The sequence below is a fragment of the Phocoena phocoena genome, chromosome 4 (assembly GCF_963924675.1).
Source record: "Phocoena phocoena chromosome 4, mPhoPho1.1, whole genome shotgun sequence".
NCBI classification, from domain to species: Eukaryota; Metazoa; Chordata; class Mammalia; order Artiodactyla; family Phocoenidae; genus Phocoena; species Phocoena phocoena.
The window spans coordinates 115,453,995-115,480,463 of record NC_089222.1 but is presented as its reverse complement, the minus strand read 5'-3'; the positions used below and the strand labels follow the sequence as shown (position 1 = coordinate 115,480,463).

At 34.1% G+C, this 26,469-nt stretch overlaps 1 protein-coding gene across 1 annotated transcript in view; it reads left to right on the top strand.

The window, feature by feature from the left end:
* ROBO2 (roundabout guidance receptor 2) overlaps nt 1-26,469 on the top strand; it is a 537,609-nt gene that overhangs the window by 444,880 nt on the left and 66,260 nt on the right. Inside the window, exons 16-19 of the mRNA XM_065875890.1 lie at nt 1,764-1,935; nt 12,353-12,535; nt 21,609-21,651; nt 23,068-23,195. Of these exons, the coding sequence (XP_065731962.1) occupies nt 1,764-1,935; nt 12,353-12,535; nt 21,609-21,651; nt 23,068-23,195 (526 nt within the window). The remainder of the gene's footprint in view (nt 1-1,763; nt 1,936-12,352; nt 12,536-21,608; nt 21,652-23,067; nt 23,196-26,469) is intronic.

Sequence of the window (26,469 nt, the reverse complement as noted above, 5' to 3'; positions counted from 1 at the left end):
AAAGGGAGCCATTGAAAAAACAAATTGTGAAAAACTCTTATTTTTCAACTGATGAGTTTGTTGCTATTTGGAAACAGTATATATTCGTTGTTTCTTCACCATCATTTGAGCGACATCACTTAAGAATCACAAGTTGTCTAACTTTGAGAAATAAGGTTCTAATTAATTGTGATGTGATTAGACCACATGGGAGAGTAAAACACCTCATTAAATCTTGTAAAAATTCAAAACTATGCTTTTTTGCTATTAATAAATTTTTATAGAAATCTGATAATAACATACTAAGTAGATCTATTAGAAAAGAAAACTAGACACCCCACCTCACCCTGGAAATTCATAGTTGGCATGTGAAATTAAGCTGAATAGTTTTACTCAAAACATTGTTACTTCTAGGAAAAAATGTGAAAGTTAAAGTAGAATTTTCCTAAGTTAATGGTTAAGTTACTGAAGCAAATGGACTAAATTTGCATAAGAATTTATTTTAAAATTATTCTCATCACATTATAAAGAAATGTGAATAAGAAAATAAGAGTAAGTGCTTTTACAGTAGCATAATTATATAAAATCAGAAATTTTATAAGTGTTAGGACACATTGTTTTAAAAGCAAAACATTATCTACCCTGGAGTGTGTGTGTTTTTTAATGAGTTTAGGATTTTACTTTTATATCATCTAGGACTAAATATCTTCAACTTCTATTTATTTAAATATTGACTTTTTTCACAACATGATAATTTTTCATAAGCTGTAAATTTTCTCACTCATATGAGATTGTCCTATTTTGGTAAAAATGTGTATATTTTGGTAAGGGCTAAATAACCCTTCACTAGTAACTTAGGTTTCATAGACTAAATAAAAGACATTTGCAATTCAAAGGCATTCTTTTAAAGAAAAAGTTTTAGGAACTTACCTCTTTCAGAAACAAGCAATGTACGTGTCCCCATGTAGATTATAAATACTGTATAATAGAAATACAAATAAGTACACACAGTAGAATTTTTTATAACACATTTTACAGTAACAGATTTCCATATCCCAAAAGAATGTATGACTTAAAATTTGATTCTTATTGGAAGTACAAGCCTAGCATCTCTCACATCAGTGTTTAAAGACTTCCCACCACTCTGTTCTCATGCATGTGTATGTATGTATAGATATGTTTTGATCAATATTAAGATTTATTACTGTCAGTGTAAATATTGGCTTTAATTTTATCTCAGTCAATACCTATAACTTTAGTCAATTAATCTTGTTAACCACTTCTGTGTAAGTTAATATTTTCTTAAATGAAATATAAATTACTTCGATGTGCACCTATATACTTTGGATACTACAACTCATAATCACCATATTTTTAATAATTCTTTGCATAATAAATCTTGATAAATAAATTAAGCAGAGGAATTTGTGTGTTTTAATCCATACCTAAACACCATTTGCAATCAAGGACCACTTTCCAGACCTTGCAGAGGTGCTGAGGGAATCATTGTACTATGAGCATTCAGTGTTGATTGTAAAATATAAAGGAATGCTGCATAGTTTTAGCTTCTTTTGTTGTTCTTTAATACACACACACACACATATATATATATATACATACGTACGTATATATATAAACAGCAGAAATTAGGCTTTAGAAAATGTCATTTACAAATACTTCTATAAGACTAGAAAATAGATTGGTCTCTACTAAAAGATTTAATCAATTATAATGAACTAATTACCAGAAAAAAATAATTTGATATTCACTTTACATTTCTATAGATCTGGTGTCTGGGGAATGAAACACGATTCCACATCAACAAAACTGTGGATGCAGCCATTCGATCTGTAATAATTGGTGGATTATTCCCAGGTATTCAATACCGGGTAGAGGTTGCAGCTAGTACCAGTGCAGGAGTTGGAGTAAAAAGTGAGCCACAGCCAATAATAATTGGTGAGTACCAATCCATATGATATGTGTTTTAGAATCAGTCAACCGGTAACAAGGTAGATTATTTTCTTGAATCTACATCCGAACTGTGGAAATACAGTAAATAATGAGTAATAAGATGCACACATCATGTAGGCAAATAAACTGACTAGAGCTTCTAACAAAATGTTTAGCAATTGCCTATGCTCTTAGGATTTCCACAGACTTCTTAAAATCATAATCATTAAGAGTTTACATGCTGAAAGTTGGTTTGAAAATTATTTGTAATCTATAGTTTCATTTGTAATTTTGATGCCTTTGAAATACAATAGGAAATGAGGCAGTTACTGAAGAAGGCGTATTATGTTTCAAATCTGTGTACCTCCTCTAAGCCAGAAAAATGTCAAAAATTAACCAGAAACAGGCCAAAAGAAACTAGTAATCCAAATAAACTATCCCAAAGAAGAAATCCCTATTCAATCTACTATCATCATTACAGAAAATTGCTTCCTATCACCATGGATTATGTTTGACTTTTCTTGAAATATATATAAATGGAATCATACAGAATATAATATTTTGTGTCTGGCTTCTTTCACTGAACATAATGTTTTTGAGATTCTCCCATACATGTATTATGCAATTCATATGTTTTATTTCTGAGCAGTATTCAATCATGTGAATGTATCATATTTTGTTTCTCTGCTTTTCTCTTGAGAGAATGTGTAAGAAGATTTTTTGAGGACATATGTTTTTATTTCTTTTGGAGAATTACCTAGAAGTGGAATTTCTGGCTAACAGCACTGATGTAGTTTGACTTTATAAGGAACTCTAAATATTTTTTCAAATTGTATAATTTTATACTCTCACTGGGAAGGAATATGACTTCCAGTTTTTCTACATCCTCACTGACATTTAATGTTGCCATCTGTCATTTTAGCCATTTCAGTGAGTGTAAGAGTCCCTCATTGTCATTTTAACTTCAATTTTCTTCGATGACTAATGATGTTGAGCAACTTCACGTGTGCTTATTGGCCATTCACATATTTTCTTTTGTAAAATTTCCAAGTCTTTGCCTTTTCTAAAATGGTGTCATTTGTCTCTTGTTACTAAGAGGAGTTATTTGTACATTTTCAATGTAAATTATCTGTCATAGGTTGTATCACAAATATTTTCTCCCAATTTATGGCTTTCTTAGTCCTTTTCTTGATAGTGTCTTTTGATGAGCAAAAGTTTTCAATTTACATAATCTATAATTTACCAAAATTTTCTTTCATGTTTAGTACTTTCTAAGAAACTATGTCCTAATCTAGATAGCAAAGGTATTTTCTTCCAGAAGCTTTATAGTTTTAGCTTTTATGCATAGCTTTTATAATTCATCTTAAAGTAATTGCATGTGATTTGAGGGTTGAGGCTTATTTATTTCCTTATGTAAAATCAAAATGCATAGGTATCTTTCACTGAAAAAACTTTCCTTTCTCCAGTTAACTATATATGTGTGGATCCATTCCTGGATTCCCTGTATGATTCCATTTGTTTATATGTCCATCCATATGCCAAACCACAGTGTCTTGATTACTAATAGCTCATAGAAAGTCCTGAAATCAGGTAATGTGAATACTGCATCATTTTCTTCTCCAAAATTTTTTTGACTGTTCCAGACCTTTTGCTTTTCCATATACTTTTCAAATCAGCATGCCAGTTTCTACAAAATTATGTTGGAAGAAAAATTTGGAAAATTTTTTTCTACAAAATTATGTTGGAAAAATTATATTTATGTTTAAAAATACAGTGGATCTATACATCAAATTGGAAAGATTAAACATTTTTATAGTCAGTCTTTCTCTGTGGGAATTTGATGTACTCTCCATTATTTGTCTTTATTTTTCTCAACAATATTTTGTAGTTTTCAGCATATGGCCTTAACATATGTTTTGTTAAACTTTTTCTTGTTTAATGTTTTTTACACTATTACAAGTGAATTTATAAAATTCCCTTTTTCAACTACTTTATGTTATATATAAATTTATCTTTATGTATTTCCCTTTTATCTTATGGCCTTACTAACTTCACTCACTTATTTTAATAGTTGCAAAATACTTTTTCTGAGTGTATTCAGATAATCATCTATTTTCTTTCTCCTTATTTGTGTTAATATGATAAATTCTATGGTTTCAAAGGTAAATAAACCTGGCATTCTTGGGATAAATCCCACTTGGTCAGGATATATTATGCTTTTTACAGATACTACTGGATCTGATTTGCTAACATTTAGTAAAGAATTTTGCATCTATGTTCATGAGGGATATTGATAGGTAGTGTTCTTTTAATGTGTTCATCAGGTTTTGGGATCAGGGAGGCTAGCTTTAATGGGTTGGGAAGTATTCCTTCCTCTTTTACATTCTGTAAGAGTCTTGGTAGGCCTGGTCCTATTTCTTCCTTAAATCTTCTAGAATTCAATGATGTTATCTGTGCCTAGAGTTTTCTTTGTGCATTATTTTTATTGTTATGAATTTACATTTATTCAGATTTTTTTTCTTCTCTGTTGGTTGTGGTAAATGGATTTTTGGTGTTTGCCCACCAATGAATTTGTCTAATCCATCTAAATTGTTGAATTTATTATCACATGTTTATTTGCAGTATCTCCTTATTTGTAATCCCTTTAATTGTAATGCTTGCAGGATGAGTAGTAATGCCATCTCTTTTACTCATAAGTACTGTGGATTGATGCTCTCTCTCTCTTCTCCTTTTTCGTTGCCCCCTACCCTCTCTCTCTCTTCCCTCTCTCCAACTTTAATCTTGATAAGGTTTTATCAATTTTATTAATTCTTTCAGTGTACAAATTTTGGCTTTGTTAGTTTTATTTATTTGTTTTCTAATTAAGTGATTTCTGATATTTTTTTCTTCTGTTTACTTTTATGTTGCTTCTTAAGATAGAAACTTATATCAATGATTTGGACCTCTCTTCTTTTCTAATACAAATATTTAAAGTTATAAATTTCCCTCTAAGCACTTCTTCAGCTGAATCTTACAAATTTGATGTGTTCTGTTTCCATTTATCATAAAGTTGAAAACACTTTTCACTTTCCCTAAAAATTTTTGGGTTTTGCAGAAGTTATTTGGAAATGTGCTATTAAATTTCCAAATGTTTTGGTATTTTCCATATAGCTTTTTGTTGCTGATTTCTAATTTAATTCCACTGAGGTCAGAGAGTGTATTTTACATGAATTTAGCTTTTTAAATATGGAGACTTAGTTTATGGCCCAGAATTTCGTTTTAGCGAGTGTGCCTTGTGCATTTAAAAACTATGTTCATTTTTCTTTTTCTATATTGAAATGGAACGTTCAATAAATGTCAGGTCAAATCAGTTGGTAGTATTGTTAAAGTCCTGACTTATTTTCTGTTAATGCATTCTTTTAATTAATAAGAAAAGAGCCTGACAATTTATTATAATTATAGATTTGTATATTTCTCCTTTTTGTTTATAAGTTTTTGTTTCATGTATTTTGCTACTCTGTTTTAACTGAGTATATTTTAAGATTGTTATAGCTTCTTAATGAACTTATGCTTTTTTATTATGAAATGCCTCACGTTATTTCCTCGTAAGATTCTTTGTCTTGGAACTTACTCTGTCTGATGTTAGTACACCTGTGTGTTTGCGTTTTGTGATTTTTTTCCATCCTTTTATTTTAACTCCTATGTCTTTGTATTTAATGCACATTTATATTATTTAAATTGCATATTTTGAGGCCTTATTTTTTATCCAATATGATAATCTTTGCCTTTTAATTGGAATGTTTATTATCTTTAATGTGATCATTGATGTTTTGGAGCTTAGAATTACCCTTTTGCTATTTTTTTTTATCGGACTTTGTTCCTATTTTCCTAATTTACTGATTACTTTTGGATGAATAAAATGACTTCCTGTATAATATTTTATGTTCACTATTGAATTGTTAAGTATACTTATTTTTGTAATGATTACTCTAGGATTAGCCTATGCTGTATGGATCTTAGAAAATATAATTCCATTTTCCTCCCTTTCAAGCTTTTTGCTATTGTTCTACATTTTACTCCTGCACATGTAATAAAAACCAATACACAAACTAAAGTATTATTATTGATTTTGCTCTAAACAATCAACTATCTTTCAAATAAATTAAAACTAAGAAAAAATATTTTATATTACCCACCTTTATCTGATATTCTGTTCCTTAAATTCAATCCCTGAGTCTGCCTGAGTTTTACTGTCTCTTTAACTCAGGAATGCTATTCAGCCATTTTTGGACTCCCCTTCATTGCATCACATTTTAGAAATTGTCTCCAGATAGAAAGATATGAATATCATACAATTCCCCTTGTTTATTTCCTTTTTTCTCATAGTTCTGTCCTTTTGTTTCACGTATTTTGCCTAGGCTTTCCTTGTTTATGGTGGGATAGCATGTCTCATTCCTGTTATCCTTTCATGGGCAGAAGTGGAAGTATCCAGTGAATTATTCAGTTTATATAATACAAATTCCATTTGTTCTCTTTTACATTTTTCATTGCCCTCTGAAATTCCCCATGTGTTCATTTCATTAGGACTCTATTATTTTAAATTAATGAACATATTGTAATAGTTGCTTGAAAGTCCTTTCCTCCTAATTTCAACATCCATGTCATCTCATGGTCTGTTTCTATTGATTACTATTCCTCTTGATCTTGGGTTATCTTTTCCTCATTTTTGCTATTGTGGTTGTTATTATTGCTTTGCTTGTTTTTGCATGCCTGGTAATTTTTTACTATATACTGGACATTGTAGAAAACATACTATACAATTTTGTGATCTTCTGAAGAATGTTGTTTTTCTTTTCCTGAGAGGCAGTTATGTTACTGGCTGATCATCTCGATCTTGTGGTGGCTTGGTTTTTACATATTGTTAGTATGGACTATTTATGCTTTGACAATATTCTTCAGGCAAAACCTCAGTTTAATTTTTACTTCTAAGGTATAGTGCTCCTGGACTTTCAGTGAAAAGCCTAATATATTTATCTGGTCTGCCTAACTTGATGGAATTTAAACTTCAAGCACAATCTTCTCTGCAGTGAGAGAGTCTGCTCAGTCTTTGCAGCCTTTTACCTTTTGAATTTCACCAAATCCTTGAAATCGTCCTTCTGCCTGCACAATTCAGGGTTCACACTAGTACTGAGGGAGAATTTATACACAGATTTGAGAACATCACTCTCCTGTCTCTCCCTCTTTCACATGGTTTCTCCCTTAATTTTTTGTCACACTGGCAGCTGCAAAGGTTATCTTCTGACACCTCCTAGAAGTAAGACTGAGATTTTCAGCTTGAGTTCTATCTCCCTAGTGCTGCATGGACTGAGCTCTCTAAGGGGGTAGAAAGCCTCATAAATGCAGATTTTTTTTTTCTTGAGTGATTTTATTCTTTCAAAAGGCAAATCCCTTCAGTTTACCCTGATTTTATTTGTTTGTCGGTGTCTTTATCTTTTTAAATGTTCTTCCTAGAGTTTATATATTTTAAAAATACTTGTCCAGAGTTTCATACAAGCCAATGTGCCATTTGCATTCTTTTCTGTTTATTTTCTAAAATATGCACACAGAACATACTACCAAATTCTGGGAAGTTGTTTTTTTTTACAATGTATTTATTATATAATGAAGTGATTTAATATTCAGTTGTCATGTTAAATTTTTTTAGATTCTCCAAGTATCCTTCCTTTTATATATTAAAAACATTTAAAAAGTTATAGTATTAACTTTTCTTTAAATTGCCTTCCCTTTCTTAATTAGTCATACAAACTGAATTAATTTCTTAACCTGAGGGAAACCTATAATCTTGCCCTTCTGAGATTTTCTAAAATAAATTGGAATAAGAAAAATACAGGTACACCCAATAGGATTTAACAGATATAGATGAACTTATTCTTATTTCTACATATTTTCTAAATAATATTTAGAATATTTGTTATTTAGAAATAAGGCAGTAATTTTTCACTTAAAAAATATGAAACAGGGCTTCCCTGGTGGTGCAGTGGTTGAGAGTCTGCCTGCCGATGCAGGGGACACAGGTTTGTGCCCCGGCCTGGAAGATCCCACATGCTGCGGAGCGGCTGGGCCCATGAGCCATGGCTGCTGAGCCTATGCGTCTGGAGCCTGTGCTCCACATCAGGAGAGGCTGCAACAGTGAGAGGCCCGCACACACACACACACACACACACACACACAAATATATATATATATATATATATATATATATATATATATATATGAAACATGTTTGAAAGGTATAGCTTTCTATGAGAGCTCCTAGATAGGCAAACAAAGCTTTTGTTTTGTTTTGTTTGTTTTTTTTCGGTATGCGGGCCTTTCACTGTTGTGGCCTCTCCCATTGCGGGCACAGCCTCCGGATGCGCAGGCTCAGCAGCCATGGCTCATGGGCCCAGCTGCTCCATGGCATGTGGGCTCTTCCCGGACCGGGGCACGAACTCATGTCCCCTGCATCAGCAGGCGGACTCTCAACCACTGCGCCACCAGGGAAGCCCGCTTTTTTTTTTTTCACTGCCCTTCTAGCATATATATGAAAAAGATTGACTGAATGTAATTTTTCTAAATCAAAGACCAGTAGGATTACCAAATATCTATATTTTCCTTTCACGTTTTCTTTTTGTTTTCTGTCATCTTTGGTAATAAATATAATTCTCAAGCATGGAAAAGTTGGTTTGTTTTGATTTTGGTTTGTAGTAGCTACCTATTTGCTTCACAATATTTGGGGGATTTATTGTATTTGGAGGCAAGTAAAAATTGCAGTAACACCATTTCCCCAAGTTCATGTCATGACAGTTAAGAATAAACAATTGTATGGTAACTTAAAATAATAATGTTAACTAAGATTATTTTAAATCAAATGGAAAGTTTTGCTTAACTCGTACTATTTTAAAAAGACTGAGTGATCAAGTGGATAATGAGTACCTTTTAATTTGTTTATATATCATACTTTTCAAATTTTTCTATGAAATAAAAAATAATCTAATAAGTAATATTTCTATCTCCTTTTCATGTAGTTAGAATACACAATATCCAAGACATAATTATAAAAAATAGAATTGTACTACTTGAAATAAACACACACACACACATGCACACACGTGCACACACACACACACAAGCACAATTCAACCTGGAAAAGGCTATTTGTCCTCGAGAGATTTATTTCTTTTTAGTATCTACTGTTGTACTGAAGAAGCCTTTAATTGTTTCTTTAATTACCCTTGCATATCTACCTCAACATCTTGTCTGATCACCGTATCTACACAACTGTTATTCCTTATTTGAAAAGTGATTTAGTGATGGCTAATCTCCATTTCTCTTTCAATTTACACTTTTCCTATTGTCTATTCAGTACTGGAAACAGCACTTGAAGTGACTCAAGCTCTTCCTCACTTCCCCTTTGCTTTAATTAAACCATGTATTGGCATTTGATGTAATTTATGGCTGATAATTTTAGATTTGTCTTATGCCAGACAATGTACTGTTTCATCTATTCCTTCTCAGCTTAGTTTTTATTCCAAAAAGTTACATTAAGGGACCTTTAATTAAAATTTGTATAAATATAATAAATAGCCTTACACAGACTTAAAAGTAGTATTGTTCTTTTATTTGCTGTCTCCACTGATAAGGTGACTTTTACATCAAAATATCCATAATTTTATGTTTGCAATTACACACAGACAAATACAACCAAATACATTTATATATATAAGCATCAAACAGCATGTCATATAACCAAATTACATTGACTTAAAATTCTCAGTAATCTTGCTTAGTAATATACCTATTGTTTCCTTAATCATTTGCCTATTTCATGCTTACCTTCCATAGTTGGTAATATGTGGAACAACTGCAAACTTTCACAGTAATAGGTACAATCGAATCTGATGTGTCTAATTAATTTTTAGTCCAACAAATTAATTTTGTTCTTCATTACTGTCCAGTGGGAGGAAGACATTATATTTCATTATATTTTTTTGTCTGAGAGAACAATGGAGTGTTACAGGTCACACACATCCCATGTCTGTGCTCTAATTAGTCCAACTGACAACATTGTTTTAAAAATACTAGCAGCACAAGAAATACTCATACACTTTGGGTAACATAAATAAATATTTCACTATATTCAATAAGACATTTTATGGATCTTTTACACAAATGAAGGATGAATTTTCTTTTCTGTTTGTGCTATAAGGTGTTTTCTTTTTAGTAACTACTAGTGTTTAACACAATCACCAGATATATGTATTGATGTGTCTCAAGTTGAAAATATGAGCTCATTTTAAATACACGTTTGATTATGTTTATATGTATAGTAACTAAGAGCAGATAGATTAGGAAAATGAACCAGCTTCACTACATAAGTGAAGTTAGTTTTTAAATCTGGAAATTAACACAAAAGACGTTTCAAGAATGGCATATTAGACCGTAAGAAATGCTAGCAGCTATAACAAACAAGTGGGCATACAGATTGGCTTAACAAAATAAAAGTTTCTTTCTTATTCATAGCCCAGTCTAATATGAGTTAGCAGAATGGAGGATGGGGTTTTTACCCCATAAAATTTTTCACGGAACTTGGCTCCTTCCATCAATGGCTCTACGTCTCTTAGAGCAGGGGTTCCCATCCCCGGGGCTGCGGACTGGTAAGCACCAGGCCGCAGAGCAGGAAGTGAGACGCAGGCTGGCAAGCTTCATCTGCCCGTCACTCACATTACCGCCTGAACCTTCTCCCCTCCACGCCCGCGCGTGGAAAAATTGTCTTCCACGAAACCGGTCCCTGGTGCCCAAAAGGTTGGGGACCACTGTCTTAGATGGTCAGCATCCTGCCGCAGATCCCTTGTTTCTATCCAACATGCTAGGAAAGAGTGTGACGTATTGTCACAGTGGTTTATGGGTCAGATCTGGAGGTAGTATGCATCTGCCTGTGTACAACTGGCTAATATTCAGTCACTTTGTTGTACTCAGCTACAAGGGAGGCTGGGGAATATAGGCTAATTTTCTGCCCTGGAAGAAAGGTGAAACCTTGGTAAACAAGTCACCTATTGTTTGCAGGACTCTCACATCTAGATAATTTACAACTTCTATTCCTACCTGAGTGGCCCTTAAAGTAACTCTTAGCCTTACATGGGCTATAATTACTGTGTTCCTATTAACCTCTTTACATACATCGTCTCAATTAATCCTCCCAAATAAATGAAATAGTACTGTTGCCAACTAACAGAAACAGGGATTCCAAAAGATTAAGTGCCCTACCTAAGCTCACTGCTTACTTAGCTAGTAAGTGGCAGAGATGATACTCAAATGTGGAACTTCAAAGACCTTGCACTTTCTAATATATTATAGTGCTATGATAACTGAAACAATGAGAATTACACATCCTGTGATGTGATATGCTGAAATTTGCCATTTATATTTTGCTTACAATTTATTTTTTAAGTCTGGGATTAGTTACTAATGAGATATGATATTAACATAAGAAATCACTGAATTTCCAGTACCTGAATTCATTCATCTCTTAAACACATAAATCTTTGCTCTTCAGTGATATTATGATTCCATGAGTTTTAAACCTGTTTAAAAATGTGGATTGAGATTTTCTTTATTACCTCTGAGAGGGCTAAATTGTCAGAAACATGACTACTAGAATCATCTTAGTCCAGATTTAAATGTATGTTTTTGTTACATAGACCTTAGAATTAATTTTCAAGTTGTTTTGTATCCAGCTTTTAAGTGGATTTTCAAATTAGTTTCAACTACTTTAAGGACATTTAGGAATTTTATCTTTTCATAATGTTTTAACTGTAGATACTAATCTCTATGAAAAGATGTTTACATAATTGTCATTGTTTAATATAGTAATTTTAATACCTTCCAGAAAATTAAAGTATGTTTGATCAAAATAAGACCTTTGGTAGAATACTAAGGGCAATATTTTGAACATTTGTATTTAGGCAGTGCTGTAGGGGGAAGGTAATTTTCAAATACCTGGCGTTAAATGTTGTAGTTGCTTTTTTTAAAAAAAAAATGAGAATTATATTACAAAATGCTTTGCCTAACTGAAGAAAGGTTACTATTATTTCAGCTCACAGGACTTGTTTTAGTACTTATTTATGAGGCAATAAATCAAGAAGTGGTTCTGAATCTGTCCACAGCAAAACAAAACACAAGGGAGCAATGTTCTTAATCACATCTCAAACTTATGATTTGATTCTTTTTCTGAAACTTACAAAATATGCTTACCAATAAATTGTGATAGGCTCAGGACACAACAAATATTACCTGCTTCAAAGAATGTTCTAATCTTCTGTGCCTTTGGCATACCATATATGTATTTTTGTGGGTTTATTTGTCTTAATATTAACTAATACTAACACTGTTGTTTCTTCCATAGGGGGAAGGAATGAAGTTGTCATTACTGAAAACAATAACAGCATAACTGAGCAAATCACTGATGTTGTGAAGCAACCAGCTTTTATAGCTGGTATTGGTGGTGCCTGCTGGGTAATTCTGATGGGTTTTAGCATCTGGTTGTATTGGCGAAGAAAGAAGAGAAAGGGACTCAGTAATTATGCTGGTAAGAGGCTATTTCCAGCTAAAAAAATGTCTTATCTTTAGAAATATGACAAAATTCAAGGGAAGGAACGGAATGGAATAACTGAGTGAATGAATGGATGTTTTGGGCTTGATTTAAACAATTACAGACAACATGCTTTAATGCACTGCTCTTCACCATATCACATTATGACCATAAGGCAATCTTTTTGCTTGTATCTCCAAGGAAGCATAAGAAGAATGCACACCGATAAAGTGCTTAGACATTTTTCTCAACTAGTTCAACACACACACACACACACACACACACACACACATGCACACACCTTGCATGCTATGACACCGTTGTTTGAAAAGGGAATTTAAGCAAGAGCATTCCTAAAATGCTCAGGAAAAAAGAGAAAAGATTTGAAATGTAGTTCTTTGTATTTCATGGTACAGATTACAATATAAACTGTGTCTCAGATGGAAAATACAAATGAAGCAAAAAAAATCTCACCAGGATTGATGAGACTGATGAGGCATGAATTAAGTCATTTACTAGTCACTTAAATAGGATGTCTATTTCAAAGGGACCAATAGGCATTTTAGAAGGAAGAAAAAGGAGAAGCAGCAGAAGAAAAAGAAGACCATTGGTGTTCTACTTGTTCGCAAAAATGTTTTCTTCTTAGAATCAAGAACAGGAATTTTAAGGATGTCCAAAATTATGGCCTTCAAAATACTTCCAAGGAAGAGAGAGAGAGAGAGAAAATTATCAAGTCAGTGATTGACAAATGAACTCAATACTGAAGCTATATTCAATTACAGTTTAAATTGCAATGCCTTTTAAGTACTTTCTCTAACAATGATCATCAAAAGAAATTGTCTCACAATATTTCACACTTTGTAGAATTTACAAGGGAACAATTTTAATTTGCCATCGTCCTTCAAATATTTAAAAATTTTTGAGATATTGTATTCATCTTCTATTTCTAATTTTTACTTTAGTAAGAAGCATAAATGTGTTAGGTGACTTTGACAGAGGCTTCAATTCTTATTAAGTTTATCCACTGCTGTAGCTTGGAGGTGTCTGAGCTTCTGAGTATAGTTCAAAATAAAAGGAATAGCACCCACTTGGTTGTCTTTCTTGTTATTCGATAGCATTTAAATACGATCATTTGACGATCACACTGTGGCTCATGTCTATATTTTGTGAAAATAAAGTTTATTAGTTACTGGTTAGAACAAATTCCCAGAACTAGAGAAGGTAGTATAATGTATCCATTGAAAAGGGCCTTTCATGCTTTGTGACTTGCTATTGCTCTGCCATTCTCATTTCTCATTGGTTGCTGATGCCTGCATCCTTATGCTTTGTCATCTGAGTGCTTTATCATCCTACCAGTGAGTGATTCTTCCTGGAAAGGTATGCTGGGCAATAACTGCTGAGTGTCAGAGTCATGAACATTAATGATACTTTCATAACTTCTTGTTTTGCAGTCCAGTCCTCTGCTTTCATTCCCTGAAGGTATTGTCCATCAACCTGTCTGTTTAGTCAATCACCACATTCCATTTCATCTCTGTGACACGCTCATATAAATCACATGAGAAATAAGGAAGAATGATTTAATTCAAGGACTATTTTTATGTTTTATCTCATTGCTTGGCTTTAGTGAAAATAATAAAAGATTGACTATGCTAGTCACTTCAGTACAAAGTTCTAAGATGCCACGTTTGGAGTGTTGCATTTTTACCCTCCATACATCTTTATTCACTCACTCCTTCAAAATAGCATAGGTCTCATAATTAGTAGTTTATGTTTTTAGTAAAATTATGTCAGATAGCCTTTTTTCTTCTTTTTTATAAAACAGTAGTTCTTTGCAAAACCTATGCATTTAATTTAAAAATATCTGTTGGTCTTTGAGCTTGACAAGAGTAGTACATTTCCTATTATCAGTTCTCATTGTGATTGCTATCCATCTGCTTGTAGAAGAACTGCTAACTCGGAAGGTGCTATGCACTTCAAATATTTTGGAATTAGACCAAGCCACAGAGCAGCCTTTCTGAACTTTTGTACTTAATTGATAGATGGCTGACTCTCAGAATGGATTCACCTTCAGCTGGTAATTTACCTTCCAACAACTGCTGTTCTTTTCTAGGTGAGAAGCAAATGAAAATCCAAACCACAGGTACTTAGCATTACATATTTGACCTGGCGATATTCTCTACACATTTCCCTCCAGAAATATCCTATCGTCCACCTCCTGGAATTTTTATATTCTTGAGAATATGAGGATTTTAAATAGGAATGATTAGTGTAGTATGTATTTATCATATGTTTAAATTTCTGATACTTCATGCATGAGCTAATGATCCATTTTAAGAGCACAGGGATTTCGTACAGGGATATTTTTCTCTGAAGTGTTTTATAAAAATTATAGAGAAAATAGTCTATGTGTACTAGTTCTGTTTATTTTTGGTTTTCATAAAAATTTCTCTGGAAATCTTATAATTTAACAAGCATGAAAACTAAACCCAGTAACATTAAAGCAATGTAATTTTACTCACAAAATGAAAAGTCTAATGTTTCCACTTTTTACTACATGGTAATATCTATATAGTTTCAAAATTTTCTTATTGATTTACGATAGCAATAACTTTTTTTTCAAATAAATGAAAGTTTACTTTGGGATCGGTATTTAATTTATAAAAAAAAAGTCTTCATTTATTTCAAACCCCAAATTTGATCTTGGATTATACTTAAACTCGGCTGCAATTGATGTAAATTAAGAAACATGCATTTTAATAAGCTAGACTGATCCTAAGTAGAATTGAAAAGCAGGTAAAATTTGATTTCAGCACTTGCTTTTGCCTACTTCATTCCAAGTCTTCTTAACCATCACAGGTAGATTTTATTTTTATTTTTATTTTTTTGCGGTACGCGGGCCTCTCACTGTTGTGGCCTCTCCTGTTGCGGAGCACAGGCTCCAGACGCGCAGGCTCAGCGGCCATGGCTCACGGGCCCAGCCGCTCCGCGGCATGTGGGATCCTCCCAGACCGGGGCACGAACCCGTGTCCCCCGCATCGGCAGGCGGACTCTCAACCACCAGGGAAGCCCCACAGGTAGATTTTAACCACCAGAGGGAAGATTTTAACTAGTGGGGAGAAGAAATAACTTGCAGAGTGGAGAATCTAACTCTCGGCAGGATACTTTCCATTCACTCTGTACAGGCAGAAACTCACCCGCTGATTTTATTGTGGCTAATCTTTGATTCTCCATCTCCATGTGGAAAATTATATTTGAATGCTTAAAAGGAAGGTAAAAAAAAATGGCATGCTACTCAGTGTTGATATTTTTCTTATGTTTCAGAGGATTTAACATATTGATCATAGAACTCTAGTGGATTAGCACCTTAGATTGTAAAAGCAACTATCAAGAATCAAATGTAAACTTATACATTTAAATGATCTGAGAGTAGAATTTGGCCTGAACATGTTTTGCTCCTTTACATAGAAGAACTTGGAGATTTCCCCAGGGTGAAATTACACACTAACTTCCTATTCAATTTTTTCCTATTTATTCTTTATTTAAATTCTTTAGACACAAACACGCACAACAGTTTTGCTCGTGGCTCAAAGAAGGGCAGCTGGAATGAGAAAGGTATCCTCATATCTCATATTCTACGTGAAATCATTTTATATTTTTCTAGAGTAACATGCAGTGTTATTTATGTTAATCTTCATTGAACACTTGTCAGTTTGCTTGTCACTGCATGTGAGGTTCCTGACTGCCAGAAGAATTCACTACCTGAACTACCGGGTGAAATAAAATTGTAAACATGTTTAGGCAGAAAATACTAGGTGATTTTGAATCTAGAGTAAATGTTTGATTATATGTATTAATGGTATTTGTGAATAGAAAAGTGAATGACATAAGTTTAAATAAAAGCCATGCAGCCTTCATGAAGATTCTATGTATTGTATTATAATCTTCATGAAGGCTACACAATTCTTTTCAAACTTACATTGTTCATATTCACAATTTTTAAGTCACCAACTTTTTAATGAAAATAAACATTTTCACTTTTAAAGGGGTGAGTTCTATTTTATGAATATTACCTTTGAGGAGAACAGATTTTATTAAACTCAGTAAATATATATAATTTAATAAGTGAGCAAATTATGAAATACCACACACTTCATGCATAGGTTTTAAACCCTTGGTGAAATTATTTGACAAAATGACCCTAAGACAGCTAAAAGATTTGATGGAATTTTTATACTCTGATTATCTGGGCTTGAGTTAATGCTTATTAAAAGAGGATTAATCTACATTCATAGTTGAGAAATAGCTTATCAGGAAAGAGAGTGAGGCTTGGCTGGCAACATTAAAGTTTCCATTTGGAGTAGGAAAATGTGGCCTACTAGAGATAGGCACTCTGAAAGCTTCCTTACCTCAAAATGTCAATTTACCACGTAGCTCTGTTTCCCTTCCCCCTCAATTCTAGAAAGTGAGAGATTAGGATTAATCCTGTCAGATAATAGTAGAGGTACTTTGTGTATGATATGAACTTGCAAAATCTCTTTACCTTATATCTTTTATAAATATTGCAATAAATTCAGAATATTTAATGCAATTCTAAAACATTTAAGATTGTGGTGTCTATAGAGCTTTTTGGAAACCTTAGCACTAGTCAGTCAGTTTTAGCAATAAAAACTTCTCTATGTTGCTCCCTTGAAAATTCTTAATTTTAGATGCTAGCAGAAACTCCTGGTAAAGATTCACACTTATTTCAAATTTAATTCTGATAAGCACAAAGTTACCACACTGTGATTATCAAAATAGTGACTAGAGCAAGATTGTCCAACCACCTACCCTCCCCACCCTCTTGCTTTCAGCTTTAAGGTAGTTCAACATCTCTGAAATGACAGCTACCTCAAAACAGCTTTCACTTTGTTGTGGCATTTATTTTTATGCTTTTCTCTCTCTGTACACGCAAAAAATGCTGATCAAAACACCAAATATGACTTCCATTTTAGGAGTTCTGATTGTTCATCCTTAGCGCAGGCTGAGCAGCCATGGCTCATAGGCCCAGCCGCTCCGCGGCATGTGGGATCTTCCCGGACCGAGGCATGAACCCGTGACCCCTGCATCAGCAGGCAGACTCAACCACTGTGCCACCAGGGAAGCCCTCTAGTCTGCTTTTGATCTCATGGTCTAATAGAACTCAGTTATTTTTGGTCTACTTTTCAAAATGGAACAGATCTAAAAGTTTTGGAGCATGGGAAGAAAAGGATGCTCGAAAAAGTGTTCTCTCTCTTTCCCTTGCTTTAAAAAGACAACTAATCAACCTTATTATGTAAAGGTATTGTTTTTTGTTGTTCTTTTTCTCTCCTGATAGAAACATACAAAATTGAAGATTCTCATGTATATCAAATTGTATCCATGAGCCATTTTAAGTCAATTATGTATTTACACAATGACTGTGTATTTTTGCCTTTGTGCAGTTGGTATGCAGAGGTACAAAGATAAATGTCTTTATGAAATATTTTGACAGTCTTTTAGCGGTCTAGAACCATTTGAAAACAGTTTAATGATTTGGAATACAAATAGGAAATCAATATGTCTTGAAAGTTTTGAAATTTAAAATTCTTTTATTCACAACATTTAATTCTCATTTGGTAAATATGGACCATACCATAGAGTCCATACTCTAACACAGCTGTAAATTAACTTGATAATTTTTTTTTTCAATTTTTTATTGTGGTAAAATGAACATTACATAAAACTTACTATCTTGACCATTTTAAAGTGTACAATTCAGTGGCATTAAATACATTCATGATGTGCAACCATCACCACCATCCATATCCATAAATCTTTTCATCTTCTAAAACTGAAAATCTATATCCAGTAAACAATAACTCCCTATTACCCCCTCCCCCCAGCCCCTCACAACCGTCATTCTTCTTTCTGTCTCTATGATTTTGACTACTCTAAGTACCTCATAGAAGTGGACTCATACAGTATTTATCTTTTTGTGACTGGCTTATTTCACTTAGCATAATGTCCTCAAGATACATCAAAGTTTTAGCATATTTCAGAAATTCCTTCCTTTTCAAGGCTGAATAATGTTCCATTGTGTCTATATGTACACTTTGCTGATCCATTCATCCATCACTGGATGCTTGGTTTGCTTCCACATTTTAGCTACTATGAATAATGTTACAATGAACATGGATGTACAAATATCTCTTTGAGACCCTGATTTCAATTCCTTTGGAAACGGAATTGATGGATCTTACAGTAATTCTATTTTTAATTTTTTGAGGAACCAACATACTGTTTTCAACTATGGCTGCACCATTTTACCTTCCACAAACAGTGCACAAGGGTTTCAATTCCTCCACATTCTTGTTAATGCTTATTTTATGTTTCTTGCATAGCAGCCAACCTAATAGGTGTGAAGTAACAGCTCCTTGTATTGGGTTGGCCAGAAATTTCATTCTGGTTTTTCCGTAAGATCTGAATGAAATTTTGGCCAACCCAATAGTTTTTTTTCTGCGCTATGCGGGCCTCTCACTGTTGTGGCCTCTCCCGTTGCGGAGCACAGGCTCCGGACGCATAGGCTCAGCGGCCATGGCTCACAGGCCCAGCCGCTCTGCGGCATGGGGGATCTTCCCGGACCGGGGCACGAACCCGTGTCCCCTGCCTCGGCAGGCATACTCTCAACCACTGTGCCAATAGTTTTGATTTTCACTTTCCTAATGATTACTGATGTTGAGCATCTTGTCAGGTGCTTATTAGCCATTTGAATGATATCTTTTGGATAAGATTTTCAGTGCTGCATCATAATACTTTAAAATTTACAGTTTATGAAAAATTTACCATTAGTAAGTACATGAAGTTAAATACAACTTAATTTCTGTGCTTCTGCTTCAGTTCTCCTCTTTTTCTCTAATATCATTTATTGCTCTGACAGTAACAGAAAATTTGGGTGAGGAAAAAGAGCATCTAAGTTAGAGAGAAGGGCTCAGCTTCTCCCCATGTATCTCCTAAGCAGCACATTTGGAGATGTAGCCCATCAGTACCTGCTGATTTGCATATTCACAATGATATTCACAGCATTATCTTAGCTCTCTTTTACCAGAGTAAAACAATCACTTGATAATCCATTAAAAATCCACATAACTAGGAAGTCACATCAGATAGAAAGCTAATTAGCTGTACTGTTTTCACATTTTGTGTTTTTTCCTCCTAATCAGGCCTGTATTTAATACCACCAGTGCTCAGTTCTTTTCAATAATTGTTTCAGATCAATTTTTTATTGTTGTTCTTAAAAGCAGTTATTAAAGGGACCCAGTGTGGTGTGGATACACTGCTGATTGTTGATTCCCAACACCTGAATCCATCAGGAAGCAGATTAGTGATCAGTATTCTTTTATTTTCTCCAAGGAGCTGTCCATAGCCAGTCGTGGGCAGGTACAAAGGTTATGTAAGGATTGTTTTATAATTCACTTGACAAGTTACCTAAAAACTTGATAAGGCAATGTACTTTTAGGTGCCAAGATGTTTCTGAAAGAACTGCTTCATGAATTCCTGAAAGAACCTTAGCCATCTTATTGCCTAATTATGATGCCATGAGAGATATATCCTGAGATGACCTTAGGGAAGGGATTGGGGAACTACATTTAGAAAGTTATAAGATCTAAAGAGTGATCATATTTATTAGCTCAAACTTGAGAAAGAGGTGAATGATGGAGAGATTATCCAAATGAGAAAGTATTTACTATGTGTGCACTTTAAGTAGCAATACGACCTTAGTTTATTAAAAATATGAATCAATTCATAAAATTTTATTTTTACTTTTGCTCACCAAATAATCACAGGAAATTTAATCAGTATCTTCCAAAGATAGGATATGTTGGATTCACATCTGTGAAATGGTATTTTTGCCTTCATCCCCAGGGATTGGTTTAGCTGATCCATACTAATTTTGGTCAAAATTGCAATTTTGCAATCCATAAATTCTAATCACCAATTTTTTTTTCCCAATGATTTTCTAGTTAAGTAATTTTGTGGCAAAATTTGGTCGAAAATAATATGAAGTTATTTATAGACTTTTTTCCACTAATCATGAATATTCACATCTCATTGCAAAAACAATAATTTTAAATACATTTGCTGCCTTGGACCCTCTCTGCAGTATGCATCATATTACCTATCTCAGATCTGAAGCATTTTGAATTCCAAATAAATTTAGCTGCAAAGGTTTTGGATACGGGATGATGGACCCAAACTGATATTTACCTTCTTTGGCCAATCCTTGAAGCCCACTTTCATGTTGTTAGCTTTGTAGAATGGAATCTAGTGACCAGAGGGAGTGGATTCTTCAGCTGTGACCCTCTTGGATACTTCTTGATATTGCTAATAAGTTCCACAGTTTTAAAAAGGACTTAAGTTTTGTAATCATTATATACAATTGGAATATATTCAGTATCAATTATTTGAAAGTTTCATTTTTGTAAGAGTTGGCTAATGAAACAAAGCACCCAATACATTATGTATTCTCCATTCATTACAGTTCATGTCTTTGTAATTATAGTATTTCAGCTCATAGTGCTTCTTAATGTCCCTAAAAGGATCTGTGATGGGGAGGAATGTGTTGTCAATCAGTACTTTCACTTGTTTCATTAAAAGGGTATTATCTGTTTGGACTATCCTGTTTCAGTTTCAACTATGTGCATTTTGCATTATGCCCTCTGATTAGGACACCAATATGTTAACATTAAAAGTCATGATTTGATAATTCCTCGCTATTGCATGTCGATCTTCCAATACCATGTATATACCAATTGACACCCAAATAAAAATTGCCCCTTTGACTTAACCATATGTTTGGCTTGAGGAATATTTCAATGTCTTATTAAAGATGGAGCAAATGATAGCTTTGCTTTAGGCCAAACCACTGCTTCTTATTCTCTGTACAATTATGTTAATTATATTTTGTTAAAATTCCCAGAGGTTTCAGCTCTAAACTAAGGGCCAATAGGTAGTTGTTATTAATCATAATTAATATTGACTACTTGTGTATGTTTCTTTTTTTTTTTTTTTACAGTTACATTTCAAAGAGGAGATGGAGGACTAATGAGCAATGGAAGGTATACTGAGGAGATTTTTTAAATTATTATTTTTAATCAGGACTGAGGAAACTCTATAGTAAGAGGCTATTATTGTAATAAACAATCACTTATAAGTGAGAATTCTAGGAGGAATTAAATGGCTTACCACAAGGTTTAATGGCCTATCTGTTGTGCACTTTAGAGGAATCAAGTCCAGATGTTTCATATCTCCCAGAGGCCCCTGAAGAAATTAGTAGTAAATATCACAAGGAATGTGTTCATTTGTTAGCAGGATGTTTATTGCATTAATTAGACATTAGCAAATGAAGTTGCTGTTGTTTAAGACTCCTTATTGGTTCTCACTAAATTGCTGTGAGTGAACAATTACACATAATCGATCACAAAGTAAATGATTCATGGATGATGAATAGGCTGTAGATTGATCAGACTGGATTCCACAACTTTGGATACTCAATTGAAATTGATTAAAGTTGATAACAAACCCATATATCCTCATCTATTTTCCCTTTGCCGATATAGAGATTGTAATTAGGCTCTGGTAATAACTTCCAATCTCCCATTTAATCAATATTTTAGCAAAAAGAGATTAGGTCTAATGAGAGCTAGTGGATGTAGCAAGAAAGCAGTTGGATCTCCTTACTGCAGTTTCCATAGAAACACATGTTTCTCTTAGGGATTGTATCACAAAGGGTCTATCAGAAAAAAAAGTACAATGACTATAGATGTTGCTGTATCTTTGTAAATATGCTAATAATCTGGAAAGTGACCAGAATCCCATCTTTTATTTTAAAGATGGGAATTCTTTATTAAATAGGATATGAAGGAAGTTTTCTGTGTAGATTATATACACATGCTGGATCAGACCACAGTGGATCTTTAAAAAAACCTTTAATATTCTCCTAATATTTTAAATTTAGAGAACCTGAAAATGTGCTATTGATGGAACAGTATAAATACTGTTCATTAATTTCCCTTAAGTTCCTTGCCTCTAATCAAGCATGAGGGCCCATATCAGGGGTTATAGCCTATAGGAGACAGATAAATATGGGAGCTGCAGGAATTAAGGAAGCAATAGTTCAAAGTCCTGGAAATGGCTGATACTGAGCAATTGTTCCCTTGAGGTGCCAGTTTATCATCAGACCTTGTTTTGGGATGCTGCTACGTTACCAGTTTCCCACCAGTTTCAGGGAAGACGACTGAATTCATTTGGGTATCAGCAGAATCCCAGGCAGCACTCTTCGGCTTCCACTGACAGGGTTGATCTATATATAGCCTAGTGAACTGCTAAAGTTCCTTAATTCTTGAGAGCCTACAGATTTTAATTTGAAAGTGAATTAAAATCTTAAATTCTTTAATCCATTTTAGTTCATGAGACTGATGTCCAAATCTCTCATTGAGTTCCATGGATTGATTTCCTTTTAATTCCTGTTTTAGCCGCCCAGGTCTTCTAAATGCTGGTGATCCCAGTTATCCATGGCTTGCTGATTCATGGCCAGCCACGAGCTTGCCGGTAAACAACAGCAATAGTGGCCCAAATGAGATTGCGAATTTTGGGCGTGGAGGTAAGTTATGTTTTTCAAAATTTTTTCATTTATTTGTTTTCTTGGCTTTCCTAGATGTTTTGAAAAAGGCATACTAAAAAGTATTTTCTTCCATAATTAAATTTAGTGATGCACATGTACATATAATGCTGTACATTTGCTAAATATTTTATTATAAAACTGTTGTATCTATTATCTTGAGTAAAACTAAGCTTTTAAGGACGTCATCACTAACGAAGAAGATAAATATTCATAATACATTTGGTTTTGGAACTATTAGTACAAGATTACTAAAATCAGGAACGATGTTGCCAAACAGGGCTTATGATTTCGAACCAGTCTTTTCACTTCTCTGATTCGCATTCAATATATATTTATTGAGCATGTCCTGTGTATCTGGCACTATAGCAGACGGTAAAAATATAATATCATATAAGGAGTAGACACTTAAGTAAGTATAACAACATGTTGACAGAGAGCTTTTCTGTAGCTCTACAACTGATAGTACCCTAAATAAAAGACAAAAAATGCTAAGTGGCTGACATGCTAAGGTCTTCAAAATTTGGTACCAGGGTCCTCCCCATAGTTCTTTATAAGGAGACATAATTGGACCTACTATAAATAATCACCACCTTCCCCTCTCCATCTTTTCATCCAGTCACTAGGAGAGCAATGGGTTTAGAGAAAGATGGGACTAGAGAAGTCTCAGGCCCCATTGTTCAGTTCAGCCGATACATGAGTTTTTCCTTGGCAGGGGATTGTACAGACAGTAAATGGACTGGAACCGCCTTGCCAGTACCCCAGATGAAAGAGCTGACCCCGGGAGTAGGAAAGTTCTATGAATGGAGTATTATTTAAGCTGATATATGAAGGAAAGGTGGGCAGTCAAGAGTGTAGAAAGTGTGTAGAGAAGAAACCTACTGTGTTTTAAGGCCCAGAAAGTAAGAGAAACGTTGACCTATTTAAGAAGCGAATTAATTTCCTAATGACTTGAGTATAGATTGCAAGGCAGAAAAAGTGGTAAGAAATATAGAAGGACAGGTAACAGAGGGCCTTCTGAGCCACACAAAGACTTTAAACTTTGGCCAAAGGATGTTCAGAAGCCACTGATGGACTTTTAGAGGAGAATGCTAGAATGCGAGTACTGTTTTAAATCATCCATCCCGCTGCTGGGTGGAGAATGGAGATAGTGTGGAAAATTTGGGTGATTAATTAGGAGAATAGTGCTGTAATCTAAGAAAGTTCATGTGAATCCACTGGAGGATTTCTACACTTCTAGGTAGAATTAATGTAGGAGACCCAGGGTTGAGCTAAACTATTCTGAGTCCATTATAAACCTCAGTGATGGATTTCACGTGTATGAGTGTGTAAACATATTGACTTAGAAGAATAGTCATGGATATTGGCATTTTCTCTTTACAAATGTAATATCAATCCAAGTTTGAATATAATTAAAATAGTGTTTCAAATAATAAAGTTACTAATTATTGCACAACTCTGCATTGTGTCAATACAAACTGAAAAAGAGGGATCTCCCTCCCATTCTCCAAATAAGATGCAGAAAATGACCAGCCCTACCTTATAGGTGTGTAATGAGAATTAAATGGATGGCTAAATATACGGGTTTAGCACAAAGCTTGACATACAATCAGTGGCCAACAGGCATGACTGGGGAGTAAATGATAGAACAGAAAGTAAATTGTATGACTCCTCAAGAGTCTTGCTTACCCTCTGTAATCCAGTACTCCCCATTTAGATTCTCACTTGCCCAGACCCTCTGATAGTGGTGGCTGCCTCCCCTAGGTGTCCAAACTCTGAGCCCTGCAATTATAGGCTACTACTTTACATTGGGTAGTTCTATGCCCAAGCATCTCCTCACCAAGGAGATGCCCTGCCCTACCCACTGACTTTGAAATTCTGGTCCCAAAGCTTTTATCAATCAAGGAATAGCTACCTGTCTTTCTTGTATTCGTATTGGAATAACACGCCATTCTATCTACATATCAAGAATTAAATGCGCGAAGATGGAGAAAGTGTTTTGGTTTTGTTTTTTTCAGTTTCTGGCAGACTACATCAACATCTAAAATGTCTCAGTCTAATTTAGCCAAAGGGTACATTTGAAGATTTTCAAGGTTTCCTTCCATTTCCACTTCATTTTCATGACATGAAAATATTTCACAGGTAGCTATCAAGGCCAAGACAAAGTTTTTGCAGGGTTTACTGTATCTCTTTTCAGTGTGATAAGTATTTTAAACATTTACTATGTACCAAAGATAGGATTTTTTGCAAATTTTATTTCCTTTGCACAATAAATGTAAGACATAGATAATTATATTTCCATCTTAGAGGTCAAGAAATTAAGGTTTATCAAGATGAAAAACTTGAGATCTATGTGTAAAATCTAGATCTAACAGATTTTAAAGCCTAGGTTCTTTTATTTACACTGGTCTGCAGTTAAGGTGGGATTCACATGTATGATTGTATTACCATGTTCACTTAGAAGAATAATCACAGATACTGACATTTTTTCCTTCGAGAAAATATACTGGGACTTCCCTGGTGGTCCAGTGGCTAAGACTCTGTGCTTCCAATGCAGGGGGCCCGGGTTTGATCCCTGGTCAGGGAACTAGATCCCATATGCCACAACTAAGAGTTCTCATGCCGCAACTAAAGAAAAAGATCTTGCGTGCTGCAACAAAGGCCCCGCGTGCCGCAACTAAGACCTGGCACGGCCAAATAAATAAATAAACATTAAAACTCTGTTTTCTGACACCAAATATGTCAACTTTAATAACAATAAAAAAAGAATGTTATACCAATACATGTTTAAATGTAATGAAAATCGTATTTTGAATAATAAAGTTACTAATTATCACATGTCTGCATTTTGACAATACAAACTATAAAAATTCATTTAACTGTTCAGTAAGTGCTTACTCTTTGCACAATGCTAGGTGAGGAATTATGGAATTAGAGACATAAATCCCAGGTACTCTTGTCCTCAACTAATTTAAGATACAGTGAAGGGGACAGTCATTCATACAAGTAACTATTCCAGGCAAAAAGAAATAAATGCATGTGTAACCAAGGTGCTGAAAGACTGCAGAATGAAATCATGAGTAAATCCAACTGGAGGGAAATGTTTCTATAATTCATAAGCAGAGAGAGATTCTATTTCTAGAACCGTCGCTTTGTTCAGTGCAGAGTAACATTATGAAGGATTAGATTCTCGGACTATTTTTTTTCCATTTTTAAATATTTAAACACACAACAGTTCAAAAACTTGCAGTGGCTC